This window comes from Telopea speciosissima, chromosome 10 (genome assembly GCF_018873765.1).
Source record: "Telopea speciosissima isolate NSW1024214 ecotype Mountain lineage chromosome 10, Tspe_v1, whole genome shotgun sequence".
Taxonomy (NCBI): Eukaryota; Viridiplantae; Streptophyta; class Magnoliopsida; order Proteales; family Proteaceae; genus Telopea; species Telopea speciosissima.
The window spans coordinates 50,671,375-50,696,813 of NC_057925.1; the positions used below are offsets into that span (position 1 = coordinate 50,671,375).

A 25,439-nucleotide genomic window follows, 5' to 3' on the forward strand; every position below is an offset into this window, starting at 1 on the left:
AATGTTGATCAATTAATATCAGATGTTGACTCCAACTCATTTTTTGGGCCGAGTTTGAACCTAGGTCGGGCCAGACTAGATTGATCCATCAGCAAACTATGTCAAGGGCATTTTCGACAATTGATGCTAAACACTTATAGAATGGTTCTAAGCAAAATCTAAGGCAAAGGACAGCCTAAAACTACTCAACAAAGTCGAAACCACGGCCATGGTACCCGTTCATCACCAACATGTACATCTTTTGGGCTAACAAAAATGAGGTGCTTATAGTAAGGTTTTTATTTGAGTTTTTCCAAAATTACAGTATTGCCCTCAATTTGAGACTCTTTAGTATAAAATAGACTGAATTTATTTTAACATGGGGAAATTGAAATAGCTCCTCATCCATTACGAGATTTCTATTTAAAAGAACGGTAAAAGATTTGCACAACACTAATTTAATTAATTTTAAAATTACATGTTGGCATCCCTTATAAGACTCAAATTATTGTAGTACAATCCTTGTAAAATGTCTCATATGCCCTTTTATTTTTATTATTTTCTTATAATACCTCCTTTCTAAGGCATGAAATTGCACATTGTTTGGGTGGCAAATCCTCTCCCTTAAAAAGAAATAGGATGCAAAAATCATTTCAAAGAACCCAAAAAATTGAATCACCCCACATATCAAAATAAAAATCATACCAAACAGCCCTAGAAAATGAAATCAGCTAAATGCGCTTTAGCTGTCTAATATAACTTCTATGCTAAACCAAGAATGTGTTGGAGTTGTAGGTCTTCTGGAGCACAGATAGATGTCCCTCGTTCATTATTCTTTCTGATCATGCCCCAAGCCAAAAGGGACATTAGCATAGCAAAAACCGTCATTAAATAATAATAATAATTTTAATTTGTATTTAACAATTTCATTAAGCATCGGAAAAATTAGAGAATAACAACGTAAACTCAAATTTAAAATAATTTAGTACTAAAACAACCACATAAAACCGCGAATAATGAACACGTGCAACGTACGTATACGTTCCCATAGCCATGCAGGAGGCTTGCAACGCACAATCTTCAGTTATGTCCACCAATGCCTCCGCCACCTCCAAAACCTCCGCCACCTCCAAACCCTCCGCCACCACCACCTCCAAAACCACCGCCACCTCCACCACCAAATCCACTGCCGCCACCACCACCGCCTCCAAATCCTCCACCTGCTCCACCACCAAACCCTCCACCTTTGCCAAACCCACCACCTACACCACCACCAGACCCTCCTCCTCCACCACCACCAAATCCCCCACCACCTCCACCACCAGACCCTCCTCCTCCGCCAACGCCAAATCCACCTCCCTTACCAATTCCCCCACCAATTCCACCACCTTTGCCAATGCCTCCGCCGAAACCACCACCTGCACCACCACCCCCTCCTTTTCCAATGCCACCTCCAAGTCCACCACCTTTGCCGATTCCACCTCCAGCACCACCGCCAATTCCACCACCAGCACCTCCTCCTCCTCCTACTCCACCACCACCACCACCTCCTTTTCCAATGCCACCTCCAAGTCCACCACCTTTGCCGATTCCACCTCCAGCCCCACCGCCAATTCCCCCACCTTTGCCAACCACCACCACCTACTCCACCACCACCTCCTTTTCCAATGCCACCTCCAAGTCCACCACCTTTGCCGATTCCACCTCCAACACCACCGCCAATGCCCCCACCTTTGCCAATTCCACCACCAGCCCCTCCTCCTCCTCCTACTCCACCACCACCAGACCCTCCCCCTACGCCACCGCCAAAGCCACCACCCTTACCAATCCCACCTCCTTTGCCAATGCCTCCTCCTGCACCACCACCTGCACCGCCACCACCTCCTTTTCCAATGCCACCTCCAAGCCCACCACCCTTGCCGATTCCACCTCCAGCACCGCCGCCAATTCCCCCACCCTTGCCAATTCCACCTCCAACTCCCCCTCCTTTGCCGATTCCACCACCGAGTCCACCACCTTTGCCGATTCCACCTCCAGCGCCGCCACCCTTTCCAATTCCACCACCAATTTCGTGATCATGGCCCTTTCCGAATCCTCCACCTGCACCCCCACCACCTCCACCTCCTTTACCTATTCCACCTCCTTTTCCAAACCCTCCACCTGCACCACCACCAACTCCACCTCCTTTCCCAAATCCTCCACCAGCTCCACCACCAAAGCCACCTCCAGCACCGCCGCCACCACCCTTGCCAAATCCACCCCCGGCTCCACCACCGAACCCACCTCCAGCACCAGCACCCCCACCGCCGCCACCACCAAATCCGCCACCGAACCCACCTCCCTTCCCATGGGAAAGGAACTTCTCGTCCTCATCTTTCACAATTGGAACATCCCTAGCAAGAACACCTACGACAAGAACGTTAAAGCAAAACAGTGACAAAAGAATGAGACTTGGAGCAAGGCGTGTCATCTTGTGACAACTCGACTTCAACAGTGAGTGATTAGTGTGTGTTGAGGAGATTGGAACTTGGAAGACAGAAAATCCCTTTAAATAATAATAAGAACAAAGTGGGGATTCCATTGCCATTGCAGCACAGTAGTAGTTGAGTTGAGTTGAGTTGACAGTGGCGCTGGACTCTGGCCGGTTCACATTAATTGGTCTCAACTGCTAACAGTTCGCCGCAAATAAATTATATCCACTCCTCCATCCATTAATCTCACACTACGCGTAGTTGCTAGCTTGGACACCCCTACCTACATCTCACCATTATATATCTTCAATGGCCAAGTGCATGATTCTTTCTTTCTATAACACTTTAACCAACCTTCATGGGTAATGGCGGGTGATAAAATTGAGTAAGAAGAAGTCATTTTTATTTGTCCGGCCCTTAGGTTAGGTTCAGTTCAGTAGACACGAAAATCACATTCAATCTTCATGTGTGCATTAAGAATCGTTAGGTACATGATCGATACGCCAAAAGTTTCGAAGTCGATGAAATGCGTTAAATTAAGTTTTTTTAACTTATCTCATATTAGATTGGTCCAATCTAGCGCTTATAAACTAGACCGGCCCCATCAGGCACGTATCAGGAATGTTGTGGACTATGACACTTCTTTGGTATCAGAGCCAGGATATCGGAAAATGTTGTTGATATGTGGAAACATAGATTTTGTGCCATAAAATTTAGCCTCACATTGGTTGTGCGTTGGCTATGGAATGTCCATATAAATGATGGCCAACCTTTACATGTTATGACACGTTTTAAAATCATGCGGCCAACCTTAGTCAAAATGGATAGTATCGTGACATGTGAGACCCACTGTAGACTGTAGCACTTCAATTTGTCCCTTAGGTTAACTTCAATATAGACGAAAATCACATTCAATCTTTTTTTTTTTTTTTTTTTCTTTCACAGAGATTAGGATATCACTCATGCAAGAGAATATATATTACTCTTTTATCTCCTTCACTCTCCTTAATTAAAACCTGCCGATTTTACCAAAAATAAAAATAAAATTAAAACCTGTCGACATTAGGGATGTAAACGGATTAGATTCGGCTCGAATAGTGCTATATCCACATCTGATTAGTTTTCAGACGAATTCAGATAATGCTAAACGGATACGGACACGAATACGGATCAAATATTTTATCCATTTACATGTAAATATAGCTTTCCAGATAGCTATAACCTACCCCTATCTGTATCTGTTTAACTTTTGAACGGATTCAGATAATGCTAACGGATTGAGATAATGCTAAACGGATACGGAAACAGTTTTCGGCTATTTATTTACACCCCTAACCGACATGTGTGAAGTATATTAATGTAAGGGTAGCAACGTACCAAGTGATCCGTAGATTGCCAACTCCATCGAATAAGTGGGTATTGGGCCCTATTGTAATAATGAATAAGCTAATAAGTTGGGCTACTTTGCCCCTATTTTGGTATATGGGACCAGCAGCAGGGGTAATAATATAATTAACCGATTCAACCAGTGGGGGCTCTCATGCATGTCTAAGGTTTTGTCAGACTGGGTTTTTATTAGTATCAAATCTGTTTGATCCACTCCATAATGTACCAACTCAACGAAGCTGTTCACACACATTTAAATATATAAAAAAAAATCCACATTTCATATAAACAACGTAAGTGAAGTGATGTGAAGTGATTTACTTGGAGATTCTTGCAGCATGGAGAAAAATTTATTCATATACACTCTAATTAGGGATGCATAAATTTAGGGGTGTAAGTTTGACGCTGATAGTTGAGTCCCAACAGGGTCTGGATTGAGATATCTTAATCTTAGGGTGAGTCGGGATTGAAAATTTCTGACCTTGATTAAGGTTGGGTAAAGTCAAGGTTGAGTCCCAGATTGAGTCCGGTCTCGACCAGTCCAATCCTGTCTTTATTATTATTATTATTATTTTGATATGTAAGTCTAAGAATCTTCTCCTTTTTTCTTTCTTTTTCTTCTTTTCAATCCATCCCTTGCATCTGCCTTCACCCTCCCATGATCAGGGCCAATCAGGATCAGACTAACCCTGAGGATGAAACAGGGTTGAATTTTTTTGACCCTAAACCTGGGCCTAGCTAAGAGGACTCAAGGTTGGACTAGGCTTTTAAAAAAGCCTGACACAACCCAACCCTCGTTGCAACCCTAACTCTAATCTTGCCACATGCTTTAACCAATCATGATGGGCAAATTTCAACCATTTAATCTTTAACTTATGAGATTAATGGGAAAAACTCTTGTCAATTATGATAGGACACAATGCACAAGCCATTGTATGTAAAGAATAACAACTCTCTAAGAGAGAGGGGGAAGATATATGGATCTAGACCAGCTAATCAAATAAGGGGGAAGAAGAAGAAGTTATAAAGAGAAACAGCTGTAGACAACAAGAAGTAACATGGTCAGCTAAGACTCTATCTATCCAATATTTGAACTTAATTGGATTGCAACTTGGAACTTGGAACTTGGAACTTGGAAACACCATGTGATATTGGTGAAGTGTCTTAGACACCTCCAAAAAACAAAAACAAAAAAAGAGGGTGGAAGTGAAGTGTGGTGAGCAATAAAAGTGGGGTTCAATTTGCTGGGAACATTTAAAAGGGTAGTTGTGTTTTGCTACTTACCATGTGAATGGTAGATGAAGAATTTATTGATATTGACTCAAAAACCCTCTTTCCACATTGCAAAATTCATATTTTCAACAGCTTTTGACATGAAATATTGCCTACAAGGGTAGTCATGTAGTGCGTGAAAGAAAGGACACCCATAAGGCCGTGTGGAAACCTACCCTAGCTAGATCTCTCTCTTTATTTTATTATATTATTGTTAACCCATATAGTAGATGTATATAGGTTGGAACTCTTAATTACTTGGATTGCCAATCACATGAAGTTGTCTTTCTATATTACTAAGAAACTCATGATTCACCTATTAATTGCCTAGTAGGGTCCTTAATTTTTCACCAAAAAAAAAGGGTCCTTAATTTCTGTCCTTAAGATGTAAATTAAAACGACCTATGTTGGTAGACAAGTTAAAACTATTATCTGAAAATTGAAGTAAGCCATATCTAGAACTGGGTCGTCCATGGATGGGTCAAGACTGAAAATTGCACTTGCGGATCCACATGGCACCGACACTTTCTACTTATGGTTGACTTCAATTTTCAGATAATAGTCTCAAAAAAGGAGAAATAACGAGCTCACACTGCGATTTTTCAAAGGATTTCAGATCGATGAGTATCACCCTCTATCAATGTACATTATGATCTTCTACAAACCCTGCAGTGGTGAGAGCCTCATGTACTAAATACGCCCTTCAGGTAAGATTTTAAGGTTTAGAATGCAGACCACAGCGTAGCTAGAGGTGGTGGTCATAAGCCCATTATTTAGTGAGACTCAGTATATGTTGTTCATTAATGATTGTGGGCGTTGAGTCATTTTCAGGTATAGGGACTTTCATTCATTAATATTTTTTGGTAGAGGGTTTGAATCATTAATGAGTGTCACCAAAATGTCGTGCTCTTGCTTTGAAGTCGATCTCTTTTCACAAAAGAGAGATGTACCTCTTTGTCTCTTTCATATCTCTCTGACGAAGAAAGGTGAAATACATGAACTCTCTATTGCTCCATAATCTCTCTGGTTTTCTTTACACAGATCTGGTCTGATCCTAACTTATTATTGACCCAGATGCCCAAATTTGTGTGGACTCAGTTTTTCTTAATCCACGACAAAGGGGAATCCTTTGACCATGTTTTTGTATGAACAACAGAGGGTATGTTCGACCATTCATAAATAAGGGATGTTTTAGGACCTTAAGATGGTGGCTGAACCATTTACGCACCGCAGAATAAAATTTTCTCCACGCTGCATTAGACGATTTGCTGCAATTTGTCCATTTTTATTTTCTTGGGTTTTTTTCGGTTTAACATAGGCTAGTTATCATATCTACTTTCAACCCAAAAAAAAAGATTTGTTTCTACTACTATAAAAGCAAAAGGTTTTATGCACAGCCTTGTACGTACATGATCCTGCCATCAACCGTTGGATGGAAGAGAAGGGGATGTGTTATTACACTTCTGCCCCCACCCCATCTAACAGTTGAAAGGCACGGCCATATATGCACTCCCATCCAAAGGTCACATGGTCATGCATGAAAACTCGGTTCTCCTTTGAATTTTGTATTCTCAACCTTTTTAATCACTAAATTCCAAGACAAGCAAGCTAGGGCATGCATGATAACATTTCTATTTCTCTTTTTTTCTACTCCTAGGAACAAAAAAAAAAGAGTAGAAATCTGTTTGTTAATACCAGTTCATTTTTTTTGTTCATGGAAATGAACCGGGACAAAAAAGTAGCTGAGAAATTGAAAAAAAAAAAAACTATAATTTGGAACTTCTCTATTCTAGAAATAAAACGGAGAAATAAAGGGGTGAGGGTGTTTGACCTATCTCCATGACTCTCATCTCCGCAAGACTCCACCTTCACCACCTCCACCTCCCCAAAATTTTTGGGTATTTAATGGCATTTTTGAAAATTTATCGAAGTTCAAGAAATAGAAAGTATTGTGCATAACAAACACATTTATGTTTCTTTTCTGGCCTTGAAAGAGAATTTATTATGCATTACTATACAAGTCTTTTTTGTCAATATCTTTGGCCAGTAAAAGAAATACAAAAAGTTATTTCTATAATAGAAACATGGTCTAGAAACATAAGTGTTGTCATGCAGGGCCCCTACTGCCCACTTTAACACACATAATGAGCTAAATATACATGATTACATGGGTTGCTAACTACTGTTGAACCATTAATTCTTTGTTTTCCCAACTGTTTCTTAGGAAAAAGAAGTCATAAGGTAAGCTGCCATCATCAGACTAAACTAAAGTGAAAAACTTACCGGTTCATCTTCAGCCTGGTCAAGCGAAAAACTTCAGCGGGCAACAATGGGTTCTCCAGATCTGGAATTAAACAAAACATCCGATTATCATGGTTCTATTAATCAGAATGCACCCAACTAGAAAGAACCCATTTGCTTTGAGAACAAGAAAATTAGCATTATATGGTAAAAGACACGAGTTTTTCCTTTGGCCACAAGGTGTATTGGTCAGCGGTTAGTACTGGTAAATATACCATGGACATTTACAATTACAGGAAGCTTTCACATTGGGGAGAAACCCAAGATTGGACAGACAAAAACATATACAACTCTTCCCAACAAATTAATGTTCTCTGCCTTTATAACATGTTGGTAAAATTTCTCAACAAAAAGAAGCAGCCAGCACATAAAATTGGAAGCAATGCCTACTTCCTTGCAAAATCCTATAGTTACTGCAATTAAAAATTAGAATACAATGAATAAGATTGAAGCACAATATGTTATTGGAGTAAAAAGACAAGGGAAATTCTAGGTCATAAATTCAAAAGAAAAAAGTTCATTAGTGGTTATCAATGGTAGACCATATCTTCCATACCCTCACCATACAACCCATAAGGTTTTTTTTACCAAGACTATACCATCCCTCCAACCCCCCCCCCCCCCTTCCTTTCAATTCCATCTGATTGTACTCCCACAGCAATGGTGCTTTTTTGGCCAACTCAGGCACTGTGGCATCAGTTGCATTTTTCGAGAATTCATTTGGACAGATAAAACCAGTTTCTTGAGCTATCTTGGTCATGGAACAGCCGGGCTAGCTGAAGCCTGGGCAACATGGCAAGGCCTATTTGCCAGTTGCCATTACTAATGGCCTCCAATTCTGATTGGAAGGAAACTCCAGATTTATAATCTATTTACTAAAGGATCATTCCAAACTACTACGTTCAACTCTTGAATGCTTGGTCTGAAATTGTCATACACTTTTGGTGTTTACAGATATTGTCATTGCAGTTAAAGGGCATAGGCAGCAAGTACATACATGATGCAGTTTGAAAGAACAACAAGGCCAAGAGCATTTTAGGCAATCAAATTGAACCAAGAATGGACTACTATTTTTTATTTTGAGTGTCCAGTGGGTTATATGGGCCATGCCGCCATGGGCTTAATATTTTTGGGTTTACTATTGTAATGGCATGGGCCAATTCTATAAGCCCAAAAATTAAGAATTTAAGTACTATATATGGGATCAAGTAGTTAGTTTATATTCAGTAATGTTCTAGAATAATTCTTATTTTGAAGAGAGACTTGGGTTGTAGGAGATTCCTCCTACCATACATAGGGGTTTCTTACCTTAGTAATTGCTATGGAGTTATAAATAAAGGAGAAGAGCCAACACCCTCCGACATTTTTGACAAAATCATAGCTCTTTGCTGTGAGATGCAAAAAATCTGAAACCCGATCTTACCGAGTCAGAGTGATTTTAAAGTAGCAATCAATATACGGATCTGATGCTCACCAAATCAAGGTCTGAGTGTCACTTATGGATGCTCTTTGATGTCCCAAAAGTTGGGGCTGATCAGATTAAAGGAGTAGTTGCAGGAGTGAAACTTACTGATGCAGATTCATCATCGAAATAGGCTTGTTTTATTACGAATAAGTCTAGGGTTGGGTTATTTACATGTTGGGCCTTTGGTCCCATGGGTTTTCAATGTAATAGGTCACCTTTATGGACATAAAGTAGGGGTAAATAGATTGCATACGGGATTAGCTTCTATACTTAGTTGATTTTTATGTTTTAGTGTTTTAAATTGACCAGTCCAAAACTAGTTTGAAACAGTGGTTCAATTTAAGTGACTTGAGTCACCTTTCTCTTATTTGTTTTAAGGGATAAATTTCTTTGCAATAGGGGCGCAGGGTGCACCCAGACACATGGGGGTGGGTGAAATGACCGGCACCCCCCCCCCCAATGACCCAAACCCCACCCCTTGTCCTGCACCATGTGTTTGGGCGCAAGCTGTGCCCAGATGCGCTCCTGGACAGAGAACGCGCGCCCTTATTTTAATTTTAAGTTGGATCCACACCTCTCCACGAATTTGAGAGAGGCTGTGTTTTGTAATAGAGTCGGCTAGGGGCTTCTTAGTCTCCTAGTCTGATTAGGAATTGGCTTTAGGCCCTTAACAAAAGCCATTCGTGGGGCTCCTCTTTTCCCCCATTGAATGTTTAAAAATAAATAAATAACTCTTGCAGTTGCTGCTGCAACTTGTCTTCTTCCATTGAAGAATTTCGTCTTGTGTTTGATCAAGGCTGGTGGGATTGGTGTGTAATCCAATCAACACCTTGTGCTGTGAAGCCCCGGGTGATTACTTTGAAGCTTTTTTTTCAAGTTCTTGTTTTTATTCAAGTTTTCACATCAAACAAGCTGCTGCCAAGGATTCTCTGCAACAACAGTGAGTTTGGATCTCCCCATCCCCTAACCTCTCTTCTCCTAATCCTCTAAACCACCTAACCCTAACATTCCCCTTTTTGCTTTCACTTTTTCCATTACCCAAATCCCGTCCAGACCTAAACAGCCAGCCACGAAATTCCAAACTTGGATCGAATACTCCCACGTCCTGTTGGGAAACTCAATCCAAGGATCAGTCCCATCCTCCCACTAAAACCTTATCAAACCCTACCTCCAGTAATTCCCCAAAACCCTAGTTTTCTGCCCAGCCCATTCTAACCGAGTGTCCTATTCCCCTTTAAGGAAACTCGATCCAAACCCTTGCCCAAGTTGACCACTCTAAACCCTAGATTCTCTCATCATCCACTTTTCAAAACCCGAAACCCTAAACCTAAGTTGCTGCCAATTCAATCTAACCTACTTCCTACCATCAAAACATCTTAAGACCTTCACTGAAAGGCTCCCCTACATCAACCTAGCATAATACTATCATCAAACCCTAGGTCCCATTAAACCCTAACCCTAATTTTACCAAAAACACTATTTTTGACCTACCCAAATTAATGTTCAGATCAGATCCTGGTAGTCTGGCTTCTAGTTGGTCTTCTACCAATCTAGAACTACATTATCTCAAACTGAATAAAAAACAGAGCACCCACAAGCCAGTAGATCAGAGTTTAGGAGTTGAATCTCATCTTACCTGATGGAGGGAATAAACAGTAACTTAACGATCAAATAACACAGTTGAAATCAGAAAGAAAAACTTCAATCCAGCAGCTAATCAATAGAACAGTGGTCAAATGCCTAGTGCACTTGGTAGCTAGTGGTGCATAAAGGCCCATTGCTATCGGGAGGTCTTGAGTTCAAGTCTCCTGGTTCACATCCTTTATCCCTCCCTACCTATCTAAAAAAAAAAAAAGCTAATCAATAGAACAAATCTCAGAACAATATGTGCATGGCGGTAAACAAAGGAAGAAGAAGGGGAAAACCTATTTCAGGTCGAAGGTATCCCACCCAATATGTCTCTCACAGATTCTTAAGGCTCAAAAGCTCTGAAATTTTAATTCATCAAATCGTAGAAGAGGCTTAGCAGCCTTACATTGTTTATATAGACTGAAATCAAAACTCCTAATCAAACGATGAAAACTGAAATATACTCCTATGAATAGGAGTGCTTACAACTTGGCTGAAAATAAAAACAGCTATTAAATAACTTATCATACTGCTACTAGGAATGAAAGTAAGCTAATAAGCTACTACTAAGCTTAATCCCGTATGTCTACCTTGTACTCACATTTTAGGCCCATTAAAGTGGCGGAATACAAAGAAAACACATGCAATCAAAGGCCCAATACATACATAACCCACCCCAAGGCTTATTTCCAATAAAATTAGCCCAAGGCTTTTGAAGATGTATTGAGGTGGTACCACTTTCACAATTTTATGATCTAGTACTTTGAGGACTTGACTACATAAGATCCCTACAAACTCAAACTTCCTACAACTGCAAATAATCATTTCATCTGAAGAATTAAAAATAACCACATGTTCACGAGGAATTCCATCTACAGTAATTTTACACTCAGTTATTGTCCCATCCATCACTAAACAGCGTAACAACATAATCTAGACATTTTACAAACTCTGCTTTGAACATTTCAAATATGGCTGGTGTGTAAACATCCGTCGCCTGCTTAAACATCTTCACAGGTATCAACAATCTTTCTGCACTTTGGCTCATCCCATACCTAGATTTTAATTCTGTAAAACCTCGCTCCTCCACCAACCTTTCAAAATGCTGGAAAAATTGCATGAGATCAGGCTCATGATTCAAATGATTCCTTAGGACACTATTCATAATTTCATTTAACTGTGTGCTTTTCATGTTTGCACAAAACGCATGTCTTCCATAAGCTAAAGCCCATTTCTCCTTTACTACGAATAATTTCAGCAACACAGTGTTTCCCCTAAGATCATATTTGTCCAGCATGCTCTCCCACACTTAGATGAAATCTTCCTCCTCTTAATGATCAAATATACAACTGCTGAAATCTCCGTCAAAAGATTTAGACCCACCAAATACAATGGTAAGGTGGCACACACAGGCATTCTGGTAAATCTTCCATACACAGATACGATGTTATGTCTCTGGCAACACTATTGCTATTTCCTCAGGCCTTAGCCAAAGCTTCACTTTGATCTGTCAAAATTGTCTCCAGCATTTTCCCAAGCATTGCCTCCATGAAAGTCTCAAACAGCCACTTGAAAGATTCAGTTGTTTAAGCATAAAATAGTTTATAATGATTGACTCATGTAAATAATGTAAATGGCCAATCAAAGTTATTTATGCTATTAATCATATCAAAACAAACCACGTCGCCAAATTGATCATAATCCACAACCATCTTTGCACCAGTCCAAAAAATGTCAGTTATCTGATCAAACATATCAAGCTGTATTGCAAAAAAGAACAAAGAATTTTTAATGTGGATTCCAACATCACACAAGGGTGAAATACGGATTCCAACAATGATCAAAACCGCAGGGATTTGGCAAAACTAGAAGCTAAGATGGTAAAATATCTCACAATAGAATAATCAGATTGGGCAGAAACCTTGGATGTAATCTGGTCTTGTTATAAGAATCAATGTCCCAACGTTGGATGGAAATCCATTGGTTGGATAAGGAGTAATGGGCAGTCACAGAAATAGACAGTGCTCATTACAGAATTAGTAACTGGGATTAGAAGCTTGCAGAACAGTGTTAAGAGATTAGAAACACTGCTGGTACAGAACTAGAAACTCAGTGAATTAGGCTCTGTATGGTAACGTGCCATTTCTGTTTTTTCCATTATTTGGAACAAAAACAGGGCAAAACATGTATGGTAGCACTGGATCGGGGTTTTTTTTTTTTTTGTGTGTGGATTGAACCGGTAAAAAAACAGATTTGGCATGGTTTTGAGAAACAACAAAAAGGAGCTCCGAAAAAACGGAAACACAAATTGAAAGCAAAAATGTGCACAACAGCCTCGATATTCACGAATCAGCACCATCAACCCAAAGCCTAAGCAACTGGGTTGGGTATCGATTGCAATAGCAGGTTTATGTCTTCAGCTGGTTGGAGTTCTGACTTCTGAGAACAACACGTGCAACCTATAATGGAACTAGCCGAATGGTTTGTACTAGGAATTTATTTTAATAACTGAAACACAAGAGTAACAATAAAGAAGGAAGAAGGCTATGTACGTATCTCACCTATTGCAGAGAAGGCATCCCGCCAAGGTTTCCCTACTACATCCCACAGTAAAGCAGTTTTGAATCCCACAAAACCATGCTCCGTCTCTCACAGAACTCACAAGCTCAAGGCTAAACTATTTGTCAAATCAATGATAGTGGGTATGATCCCCTACTCTTTTATAACTTCACAGAAAAGCAAAATAGAAAACCCCTATGTATGGTAAGGAGAATCCCTTACAAATTCTGTCTCTCTTCAAAATAGAAGCTATGCTAAAACCTTAAAAAATAGACACTAACTACTTAATCTCGTGTAGGACTTAAACCCCTAATATCTGGGATTATAGAATTGGCACATTACAATGATAAACACAAAAATATAAAGCCATGGCCCATACAACCCATTGGACACTCAAATTAAGCCTATCAATCCCTTCTTAGCTTGCTGCTGGCCTTCTTGTTCTTTTGCACTACATAAATTTTCTAACTGCATCCTTTGGAAATATTGTAATAAGCCTCTCTCTCGTATTTACTTGTTTCATTGCTTTCATCCTCTTAGAATGTAAATAATTCTTATAGTATACAGGAGGATAAGTATCTGATCATCAGTACCTTATCTACCCATAGGTGGCCTCCCAAAGCATCTGCTTTGTCTACACTAGCAACTTCAGCAGGAGCTAATATCCTTTGTGATTTTAACAAGTGCGCTTTACCTGGCTGACAAGCTCGTGATTGTGGGTTGCTTCCAGTTGGATGACACGATATTTACCATTAGGTTGAACGTTGAAGAGAGATAATCATGTATACCAAGCAACCAGTTTTCGTTTCTTTATTAGGATTTCTCAGATACTTATCTTGTGGATCTTTGCTACGATATATACCATTCTTGCTTTTATCCAACACGATATATACCATTCTTGCTTTTATTCAACCTACCTTTTCGAACACTGAAGCCCACCTTTCCAGCATATTGGTTGTAGAAATCATATGCTTTTTCTTCTGATTCAAATTCCATGCCAACTTCCAATAGCCCATCTTCTTTGCATTTGTTTTCCGAGGGAACATTAGACCGCATTCACCATCCATTTTTTAAACAATGAAAATTAAATGTCAATGCATATAAGCCAACAGTTTCCTTTTGGAAACTACATTATCTCTTATCCTGATACAAAGCAAATTAACTATACCTAAAAAACAATGTCTACATTCATCAAAAACCTTAAGTCGCACCTTCCCACACTAAAAAAGATGCAAAACTCTTTATGCCAATAGTTTGATTATTCATCCAAATGACCAAATTCAGCAAAATTAAAGAAAAATAATAAGATGGCTAAAATTTTGGAAGAGCATAGGAAGTGTTTTAAGAACTGTACATGCATCTGGTTCACCACATGGCAAAAGAGACCTTCATAAGATGGTGTGCTCATACTAACATTGAACTCATATATTTACATTTCTCGTGATATTAATTGTGGCCATCAAATGAGAACCACTGCCTAGCGCAGTGGGTAGGTGTGGTGTGTAAAAAACCCACCCTACCTGGAGGTCTCGGGTTCGAGCCTCCAGGTTCTCATCTGCCCTCCCCCAATAGAATAGACTAGATTAAGAACCTAACCAAAAAAAAAAATCATGGCCATCAAAGTCATTTGAGTGAAAACGTCATTAAAAGTAAATATGAAAAGGGGATTAACAGGATGCGTAGAATGTACGCCACCCATAAAGCCCTTGAGCAATCCTCAGAAAATACAAAGCAATGAAGAGCACTTGAAACTGTGAAATCATGGGTGTCCGGTATTTCCACCATGTCTCTCATCTAATTCATTAACAAATTTCTCAAAACTACAAGAAGCAATTATGCATGTTAATTGGTATTATCAATATTTCCAAACTCATTAATTTTAGATGGCAGTTTAGATTCCATCAATGATAGGCAAGTCTCATTTTTTCATGGGAGTTAAACCTCCAACATATATGCTAGAGATTTGAATTCTTACAATCACTTAAGTTGGACATAGAAATTAAAAACTGAAATTCCCACGACGCTTATCCATGTTAACAGATTTAACATACAACAGGTACACAATTTCTCAGCAATCTAGACTCTCAAGATCCAAACTGAGCCTAAATAGCAGTCCTTATCCTCTTGAAGTCGAATTTAACAAGATCATAACCATGAAGCACTACAGGGTGATCCATAAAACAAAGATTCAAGATTCAAGAAGACAAACCCATGAAGTGGCATAGCTATTAGACGGTAGAACTAACCTAAGAATTTACTTGGGTATGAATAGACTGTGAATTGGAACAAATAAAGGCAAACAAAGATAAGCAAACTGAACTAAATACAACCAAATTCCTAAACTTACCTGTTAACCTCCTACGGATTTTTTACCAGAAAGTTACCCTCCAGGAGCTCGAAATGGTTGGAAATCTTTAGTAACATTTTGGAAGAAACCAGAAAGTGTGAAGAGCTCCTCAAAGTCTCAAATTTCTGGACCATCGAGCTCGCAAAGCAGGTTGGAAGAACTTCGTTACGCCGGCGTCTACCACCACAAAAGGAAAAGATCAAACGGAATTCATCCCAAGTACCGGCGGCACATGTGACGGCAAAAGCAGAGGAAGTGGTGGGAAGAACGTAGGTTAGGGCTTGGTTGAGAGGAACTGAAGGGAAAGTGTAATTCTTACTTTGAGGTTAGAGGATGCAACGGAGCACGCAGTGATTATTACTGCGAAACCAACCACATAAAGGAAAAAGGCATCAAAAGGCATTTTAGGGAATTCATCCCAACAGATAACGTTGAGATGGCGTTGTTACTACATAGTAGAGATGCCTTTTCTTCTCACGTGGATGGTTGAGCAGTACTAACTCTGTCCACTGAGTCGCAGAGGGTCATAACTTCTTTATCCGTGGGTTTTCATTTTCCTTTTCTTTCCCCCCCCACCCTTTTCCCACTACACAAACACTCTTGAAGAAGGGTTTTGTTTTTGGTGGAAAAGAAATTAGGAACCAATTTCCTAATTATCGGCAGAACTTGACACAAACTATCACAAATAAGAGAACCATTCCTAGAATGGTTGGTTCGATCCGTTTCAATGGTAAACATGCCATAGTAGGGGTGTCAAATGGTTGGTTCGATCTGTTTTTTTAATCAGGTTAAACCGATTTTGGGTTGGATTGGATCGTATCGAACCTAGCAAGGGAAGACTCAATTTTCGGTTTCTATCTAGTTTGGTTTTGATTTATTTTGGTTTCTTCTTATCGGGTTTTTAGTGGTTTGATATTGAGTTTGGTACTGGTTCTGTTTTCGGTTTACCATATGTATTTAAAAATTATGAAAATAAAAATGTTTTTTTCTGATTTTTCAGGTTTTTATCGATTTTGTTTCGTTTTAGTATGATGCAATCCGGTTTTTAACCAATGTCATAATACCCCAAACTAAAGCTAGTCCAATAGGGAATCGGTTCGGGTTTATTCATTTGGGTTTGATTGGTTATATCGGTTGGATTAGGTTTGACACCCCTAATATACAAACAACCAATGTACAGTATTGTCCTCTCACATGGGCTTAATTTATTTTTTTCTCTTTCTCCTCCTTTGACCATGTGGATCTTAAGTGAATGATACTATTTTCCGTATCACCATCGGTTTGGGCAGGTTTCACAGATTCGAGCTCGATTTTGACACCCCTAGCCGCAGTCAAGGGATTCCCCCTTTCACCATGGCTCGAGAAAATCTCGATGGTCCCGGATATTTTAGTGGAGAATTTTAAATTAATTAATAGAGATCACAATAAAACCATACTCAAAACAGATCAATATAAATCTGGTCTTTTTCATTTTTAGGTACATAGGACCACTCCCTAATCAACTTGTGAAGCAATAAAATTTATTTTTTTGTGCAAAAAAATAAAGTGGGGAGGGAAATAAAGTGGGGAGGGGGGGGGGGGGGGGGGTTGAGTTCCACCTAAATTTGACAACCAAATACCATCCCTTAAATCATAGAGATGGACCATATGATATCAAACCAGGAAGTCCAAAATGTAATTTCCAGCTACCAAGGTAGGTGCAAAGGAATGGATATTGGGATGGGTAGGAGTAGGAGTGTAGGACCATTGGGTGTCCATTTGATTAATCACTAGTAATTATCTAGCTAGCTGATTCTATCATACGCATGTGCACTATCTCATCCTCTTTTATGGGAAAAAGTTCTCTGTCCAGGAGTGTAGCCTACGTCAGCACTCCCATGAGTCTATCTCTCTCCTCCCCATTTGAAAAGACATCTCTGCCCCCTTATTTTAAGGAAGAAAGAGATAGACACATGGAATTGCTGGCGTAGGCCACACTCCTGTACAGAAAACTTCTTCCCCTCTTTTATATATGAAATTTTTTTTTATTGTTTTGTCTTTTCGAATATGTAGGTCCCATGTGGATTATACTCAATCCAGATCCTCTATAACGTGCTGCCCCAACAGCCCCATGCTACACAAACATAGGGCCACGTGCAATGATTGCCTTACATCCACCCGGGCAAGGTGCTCAGGCAGGGGTACGGGGGTCATTGCACGTGGCCATGTGTCTGCGCAGCACGACCGCTAGGGGCAGCCCGCACCGTAAAGGATCTGGATCCAATGATACCATTTTTGTGTCGCTATTGATTTCTAGTCTTAAATATGAAAGTCACATGTGGATGATACCATTTCTCATGTCGTTATTGATGTGATGTGTAAGATCTCTCTCTCTCTCTCTCTCTCTCTCCCCGTGTGTATGTGGGGGGTATGGTGGGGAACCTTTCCTGTTCAGTAAAAAATAATCATTTTTTGCCATTCCATTCTGCTTAAATTTGTCTCTTGATGCCTATGCACTCATCTCTTTTGTGACCACTTGTGTTTGTTTTTGAATCTCTAATTCTATCTTATGAAATGATATAATAATTTATAAAATAAAATTTGTAATACTTTTATTGTTGGGATCCCTACTTAGTTTCCACTCTTGGTTTTGCTAATTCGAGAGCAACTTAGTTTTGTTAATTTAATTTATGTCAGATGATTAATTATGGAAGGCTTTGGGTTCTCTCCAATCACTTGAAATTACTGGTGAAAAGAAACAGAGGGTGGGTGTGTGGGATGCCATACTCCTCGATAAGCCAACTTCTCTACCAAAATAAAAAAAAATATAATACCACATATTATATACATTAATTAATCCTAAATTGTATTTAGTATTAATATAATAAACATTAATTAAATTGACCAACTTAATAAATACACTAATTAGGGTAGAGGATCAAGACTAGTGATTTCATGTGGGTCTTATCTTTTTTTGTACGAAACCCCACCTTTGCTGTTTTTGGAATTATGAAAGGCCAGAAAATGATGTTTAAGTATTTAAAAAGAAAGATTTAAGGTAAGATCTATGGCACCAATCATCCACTTCTAATAAACCACATCAATAAGTGCTGGGAGCATCTCTAACGTTGAAAATAAAAGTTTTCATTTACTTATGGGTGCATCTCCTACTGTTTAGGGTTGATGTCTTGTATTTTGTAGTTTTGGTTATGGGTTGTCTCTAAAGGGCTGTTAAAAGCTCGTAGGGTTTGAGATTTTTTAGATTTATATAGGGGTTATTCGGGAAATTGTATCTCTTTGTTTTTCATATAAATTGATATCGATAAATTATTAAGGTACTGGGAATTCTTTGTAAACAAAGAGAGGCGAGATGTATATAGCTTGTAACCCTTTCTTCATTGCTAGTGAAACTATTCTCTCATATCTTTGCGGACGTAGGTAAGGGTGTCAATTGGGCACCGAAACCGAATACCTAACCTGAACTAGCCTATAAAAAACAGAACTGACCCATCCAATACCTTATTGGGTTGGTTCTGGATCTGTTGATTAAAGTTAGGATAAATTACACGTCACCCCTTGATTTTCAAACGAAACTCAAATCACCCCTTGGTTTTTGAAAAAACTCAAATCACCCCCTCTACAGTAACAGTGTTAGTCTGCTATTAGTTATTGGTGTGAAATGACTACTTTACCCTTGTATTAAAATATTAGAATTAAATTTACAATACTACCCTTCCTTCATCTTCAACATTGGTCAAGGGTAGTTTAGGGATTTAAATTTATTTAACTGGCTGACATCATCACTTAGCAGCATAAAACTAACGGTAGGGACCAATTTGTCATATTGGGGTCTAAACCAGGGGGTGATTTGAGTTTTTTCAAAAATCAGGGGGTGACGTGTAATTTACCCACGGTTCTAGAACTGATAGACCAACTAGAATCTCTTGGAACTGGAACCGGTAGAATCAAAACAAATCCACATCCTAACCTTTTATATTATATTATTATTATTAAGACTTAAGGTCATGAGAGTTAACGTCAAACCCTTTATTATTATTATTTTTTTAAAATTTTTCAATTTTGACTGGTGCTTCTTGTCTCATATACTATTTTACCAAAGTTTCGATTGTTAATCTGAAGGTCTATTTGAGAATAATAACTTAAGAACAAGTCTTAAAATAATCTTAATTTATGAGGGTGGTGGTGTTTCTATTTATTAATTGAATATAAAACATGAGGTATTATGGACTAGTTATGCATGTGAGTAAAAAAAATGGTAAATTGAATATCTCATGCGATTGAAATTAATGTCTTACTATATAATATGTATGTAGCAAGTGTTAGGGAATTAGGACCCAGAACCAGCCCACCCAATGTTAATGGCCTTGAATCCTAGGTTTAAAACCAGTTAATTTTTTTATCTGATTTTGGTCCAGAACCGTTAAAGAACCAGACCAATAGCCCAAAACCGAACCCATTGATACCTTTAAGTAAAGGCTTCTTTCTTCTTCTTCTGTAGGGGACATTGAGGTCAATAATGGTCATTCAATTTTTCATTTTCACAAAATTTTAAAACCCTTCTGTGTGTGGTGGCCTTGATTTGCAAAGTTTGTAGACCTTCCTTTTGAGGACCTTTGACTTGAGGCTGCTCAGCCAAATGGGTACAACCATCCAAGTTTAAAGGGCTTATAACATGGCAAGCAAGCAATCATTCTTTTCTTGTTCATATTCACCGACCCCCCCTCTCAAAGATAATAATAATAATAATAATAATAAACTTTCCTTTATGCTTGGGAAAGGGAAAGGGAAAGATAAGCAACTATTACATTATAAACATCAAATGTATATAGAATATTAATCTCTATAAAATTTTCTAACCTAAACAAGACCTATCCACCACTAAACTTGCTTATCCATTGGCATTTTTTTTTAAATTTATGAGCAATTATGAATTAAGTACAAATCATTGATGCTAAAAAGTTGACCATTTGAATAGTCAACGTAAAGAAATCTTGTTAAAAATGACAAAAGCATGTTGTCAATGGCAACATTATGAGTGGAGGATGAGACACAATATTTAGGCTGTGTATATTTGACAAGAAATGATTAGAAAAGAGAATGATTGAATTTTCCTACAACCATGGTGAAGGAAAATCCCTTGATAAATGCGTTGGATTAGTGTCCATAGGGTATCGTCTAATCTAGGAGTCCTAGAATGGTGATTTTCCTTCACTACCCCCATAAAAAAATATAAAAATACTAAGATAGTTGACAAAGTGATGAAATAGTTTTTAGTTTTTTTTTTTTTTGAGGGGATCACCAAAACTCTTGTAAATGGGTTTCATGATTTTCTGAAGTACCTTCTTCAACAAGACAATTACATGAAAATTGAAGAGGTAGATCTAGTTTTCCCCTAAAAGAAACTGAAAAAGAGTAAGGGAATTGAAGCAGACTTCTTCATTTTTCCATTTGTTTGATGGGGAATTAGGTGGGGTGGGAAATGTTAATGTGGCATTTCAAATCCCACCCTAATCTTGTTTGTTTAACCTGGGGTGGTGAATGTACAAAGCTTAGCGAATAGTGTTAAATGTGAGGTCTGCTGATGTGGCACTTGAAAAAACCCTTCTATGTTATCCAAAGACCCACAAAAAATAAAGGATTTTGATTATTTCATGGGAAAAGTAAAAATCCCACCTTGTTTTCCAACCCACTACACTATCCCATAACATTCCACCCCATCCTCCTCGTCAAACAAATAGGACCTTAATAAATGTCGAGTTATCATAAGAATCCAAAGAAAAATAAATCACCAAGATTTTTAAATACTATATCTGATAATCCTCTTACCTTCTTCTTATTATTTTTAAATTTTTGTGAGATTTTTAATCTCTTTATATTATTATAACCTTATAGACTATAATGCGTATAGTTGTGATGTGGCTACTTAATTTATGTTCAACTTTCTTTTTTGTTTGTGGAATTGGAGAGTTTTAATAGCGAGCGTGCGGGGGGTAAGGGTGTCAATTGGGACGGTTCCCGGTACTTGGGACGGGATGGTACCGGTATCGGTGCCAAAAGTGTCAATCCCAGTACCGTCCCATTTACTTAACGAGACCAAACCTAGATCCCAGTCCCGATTATTAGCGGGATGGGAAGGTACCGGTTCCTAAACGGTTCTAGGCACTGTAGAAAAAGGAAGAAGTTTAATTGTTCCTAATGGAAAAATCCGATTGTGTTTTCCTCTTTGATTTTCTAAACAAAACCTTATTATCACACATGTTACTGTCACATGGTACTACTGAGTGGAAAAAAGAAAAACCTGGTACATGAAGTTGCTTGCAGGAAGAGAGAGTAGCACTGAACCAAGATTTTGAGAGGCGAGACTTCAAGAGCTGCGGCTGTCCCGTCCCTAATGCATCATAAATATAATTCTTATATCCTATTTTTTCTCCAAAAAAAAAAAAAAGATCTTATATATTTTTTCTTTTTTAAACGGTATTAGTATGTCCGGTACCTTATTGGTATTTCGGTAGTAGTACCGTTGGGAATCCCGTCCTAGAACCGTCCTGTCCCATTTATCATTCGGTACCAAAATCAGATACCAGTACCATCCCATTTACTAATGGGACGGTACAGTATCGGGTTTTAGCGGGACGGTATTGGGATGGTTCCCGGTTCCGATCCCAAATTGACACCCTTAGGGGGGGGATAGGGAATGGGGATAGGCCCCAAGGTGGTTTGAATTCATGACCTCTTATATGAGGAGTTGATCTTTTGCCAACTGAACTAACACCTTGGGATAATTTATGCTCAATTTTATCGATAGCTTGTCACATAACGACAGGATCTTGATAAGCTTCAATCCACAATATGGCACAATCAACAGTTCATTTATGATTAGTGGGGCTAGATAAGAAGGTTTAATGACCATATATGTTTGAATTTGTTTTTGAAAATTGACAGATGCGCATTCAAAAAAGGTCCTCTAATTATTTGATGGGAAAAGGAACGCTAATTGATCGCGCTCCCACATCTAGACACATAATCGTCTAACCACCTTGGAGAATGGAGATGAATGCCTTATCCCATGGGATTTTTGCCTTTTATGGGGGGCAAGGTGGTTATTTCCAAATTTCAAGGCAATTAGGTGGTTATTATGTCTAGGCGTTGGAGTCACACCTAGAGTGTGACCGGTTAACATTCTTAAACCCTTATTTGATAGTGATAATTACCATATTAATCATTTCCTTAGGCCATATGATGGTTGGAAAGTGGAAAAAAACTCATCAAAATAGTTTGCAATATAATTGAGATGAACTATGAAATTTAACACGCATATAACCAAAACAGTATTATAATACTTGTTCAATGCGAAAAACGTGTATTCTAGAGAGAACGGAGAGAAAAGAAGGGCAAATTTTTTGAGAGATAATTCTAGGGAATTGATTTTGAGTGTCAGCATTCATCATGGCACATAGGATATGATTAGAGATGTAAACGAATCAAATAGGAATCAAATATATCAATATCCGCATTCACATCCAATCAGTTTTCAAACAGATTTTGATTGTTTTTAGATACCAAATTTTCAAATATTGACTCCCCCTAAACGGATATGAACACGAATCAGTTACGTATTTTCAATTATCCATTTACATCTTTATTTGTCCGCATTGAGCGGAGGAGAACTGGAGAAGACAAAAACTCGACTATGGTTGATGTTGGAGGACTAAAGCCACTACCCATTAGGTATGATGTTGAAGGTTTCTACTTGAAATTACATACATGTCCTCATAAATCTTTTTCCTTCATGTAGATTTTTGTTTAATTACATATAATATTTTGTAGACAAATAAGGGTATTTTATTATTATAAAATATAATTTATACCCTTATATTAAATCATATTTTTATAATTAGATTGGATAATATAACTTTAAAACAAATTTAGTTATTGCACAGATCAAATACAGATTTTCAACCATTCATTTATAGTCTCATATATGACTACCATGTCACAATTTAGTTATTGCACAGATCAAAAAGATATGTGGTGGAGGTCATCATGATATTAATTTGTCACGTATCCATGTAATGCTTTGAATATATGAAAAAAAATCAATTTTATTAGAACTTTTGACCATGAATCGATAAGAATAAAAACCTTGCACACAATTGTCAAAAATAATTGAGATTAGCCACTCAATTTGATATGTAGCGTATTCAACAACTTTTCTTGTTGTCCAACATTTTATAACAAGATAATTACTCAACATGGCGATAAAAGGAGTGATACAAATGGTAATTCAATAAAATAGGTGCCCAGCTTCATTCCATTATTGATTAACCATCAAAGACAACTGATAGAAAGAGAATATAGTTAATTATTTAGCATTCCCTCAAATATCTAAAGATTCCATTATATAAAAATTTCTTGAAAACAAAAGGAAATCATTTTGGTCTAAATAGATAGAAATTATTTTACCTATACAATTAGTCGCTTTCTTGTAGACAAGCTCATCCAAATGCTTTTTCAGACGAACATTTATTTTGTTGCCACGTAGTTATGTTGGATAGACTGAAATTTTGTGGACAAATAAACTTTTGCTCACATATCAATTAAGTTTTAGCCCAAACGGAGTTTGTTAGGTGACAAAATAAATCGTTGGTGGACGTTTTGAAAGCTTTTTGCTTTCCTCCTTTTTGCTATCTATTGTTTTTGTGTCACCCTACTTTCAAAGCCTGTCTTACAATCATTGACCGAGGCCTTGGAAGAAAAATGCCACCTCTGATGGAAACATTCTCTTAAGGCAACCTGCTGCTGCCTCTGTTCATCTTCTCCGCCCTTGTGGCGTGGTTGTATCTCCGTCTGTGTGACGTGTTATCTCTCCGCCTTGGCGTGATCCTTTTTTTTTTTTTTTGCTGCAACTTCCTTCAACCATGACTCTTGGAGACTCATTGGAGGCCAATGTCGACGCTGATGCTGACGACGATGATGATGACCCGTGTGTGCCACCTCGCCCCCTTGTGCCCTTACTCACCATCACCGCCCCCACCACCCTGCTCACACTATCTCCCTCACCCTCACCGGCGTCACCACCCTCACTGTCACCGCCTCCCCCTCCCTCACCGGCGTCACTGCCCTCACTGCCACCCCCTCCCTCATCATCATCTCCCTCTCCCTCTCTGGTGTCATTGCCCTCACTGCCACCCCCTGCGCCTCCCCCTCCCCTTTTCCCTTCCACCTTCCTTCCCTCCCCCCTTTCTCCGCACGGTGTCCCTCCACCCTCCCCTTTTTCCGGCCCATGTCCCCTCCCCCTCCCTTTTTCCTGTTCTTTTTCTTTTTTTAGTTTTTGGTTTTGCAGGTTATGTCGTTTTTGGCGTTGGTGTCGCAATGGAAATGGCCGGCTCCGTTACCCCTCTCACCGTACAGATCTTGTGGCTCTGTCACTGTTCATCGAAGCTCCTCTCGACGCGGCAGCATGCCAGCTCTCGTGGGCATGATGACGCAGATCTTTTCGGCACTTATGGGGTCCTTTCTATTGGCACGACAGTGCATGCGCTTATTAGTTGTTGTGTCGACAGCACTTTATCTGGAGTAATGGCTTTCACCCAGGCCATCCCCTTCTCCGAATGACTCAGTCTATGGCATGCGAGATCGGGTCGCTTTCCGCTCCGTCAGGCTGGGTCCTATATACCCAAACCTTCTGTTGATCATGCTACCTATCTTTTTTCAGTATCTTTTTATGTATTTTGTTTTTTTGTTGGCGTTGGGCGCGCGTGAATGAATAGCCCTGTTATCTACCAAAAAGAAAAAAACTAAATCATTGGAAAAGTAAAGACCACCAAGATGATGCATTGACCACCAAAGTGATGCATAGACATACAAAGGAGGGTGTGCCGTTGTAGGGGAGAGTTTTTGACTTTGACATATTAAATGCAACCAAAATAGACCATTCTCTACATATCCAACAATTAGAATTTGCAATCAGATTGTTACCAAAAAAAAAAAAAATCAGACTTCCACATGACAAAACTAATCTTGGTCACCC

The 25,439-nt window shown here is 38.9% G+C and overlaps 2 protein-coding genes across 2 annotated transcripts in view; both read right to left on the reverse strand.

The window, feature by feature from the left end:
- Positions 1-746: 746 nt before the first annotated feature.
- LOC122643702 (glycine-rich cell wall structural protein-like) lies at positions 747-3,855 on the reverse strand. Its single transcript, XM_043837297.1, has 6 exons — positions 3,828-3,855; positions 2,174-2,385; positions 1,815-1,837; positions 1,669-1,727; positions 1,200-1,601; positions 747-817 (listed from the first exon to the last, which is right to left on the reverse strand). Exons 1-6 carry the CDS (start codon positions 3,853-3,855, stop codon positions 747-749), a joined length of 795 nt encoding a protein of 264 aa, XP_043693232.1.
- Positions 3,856-15,953: 12,098 nt separating this feature from the next.
- The window catches only part of LOC122644243 (peroxisomal membrane protein PMP22-like), a 28,003-nt gene continuing 18,517 nt past the window's right edge, over positions 15,954-25,439 (reverse strand). Inside the window, exon 8 of the mRNA XM_043837877.1 lies at positions 15,954-15,973. The gene's annotated coding sequence lies outside the window, so the exon portion shown is untranslated. The remainder of the gene's footprint in view (positions 15,974-25,439) is intronic.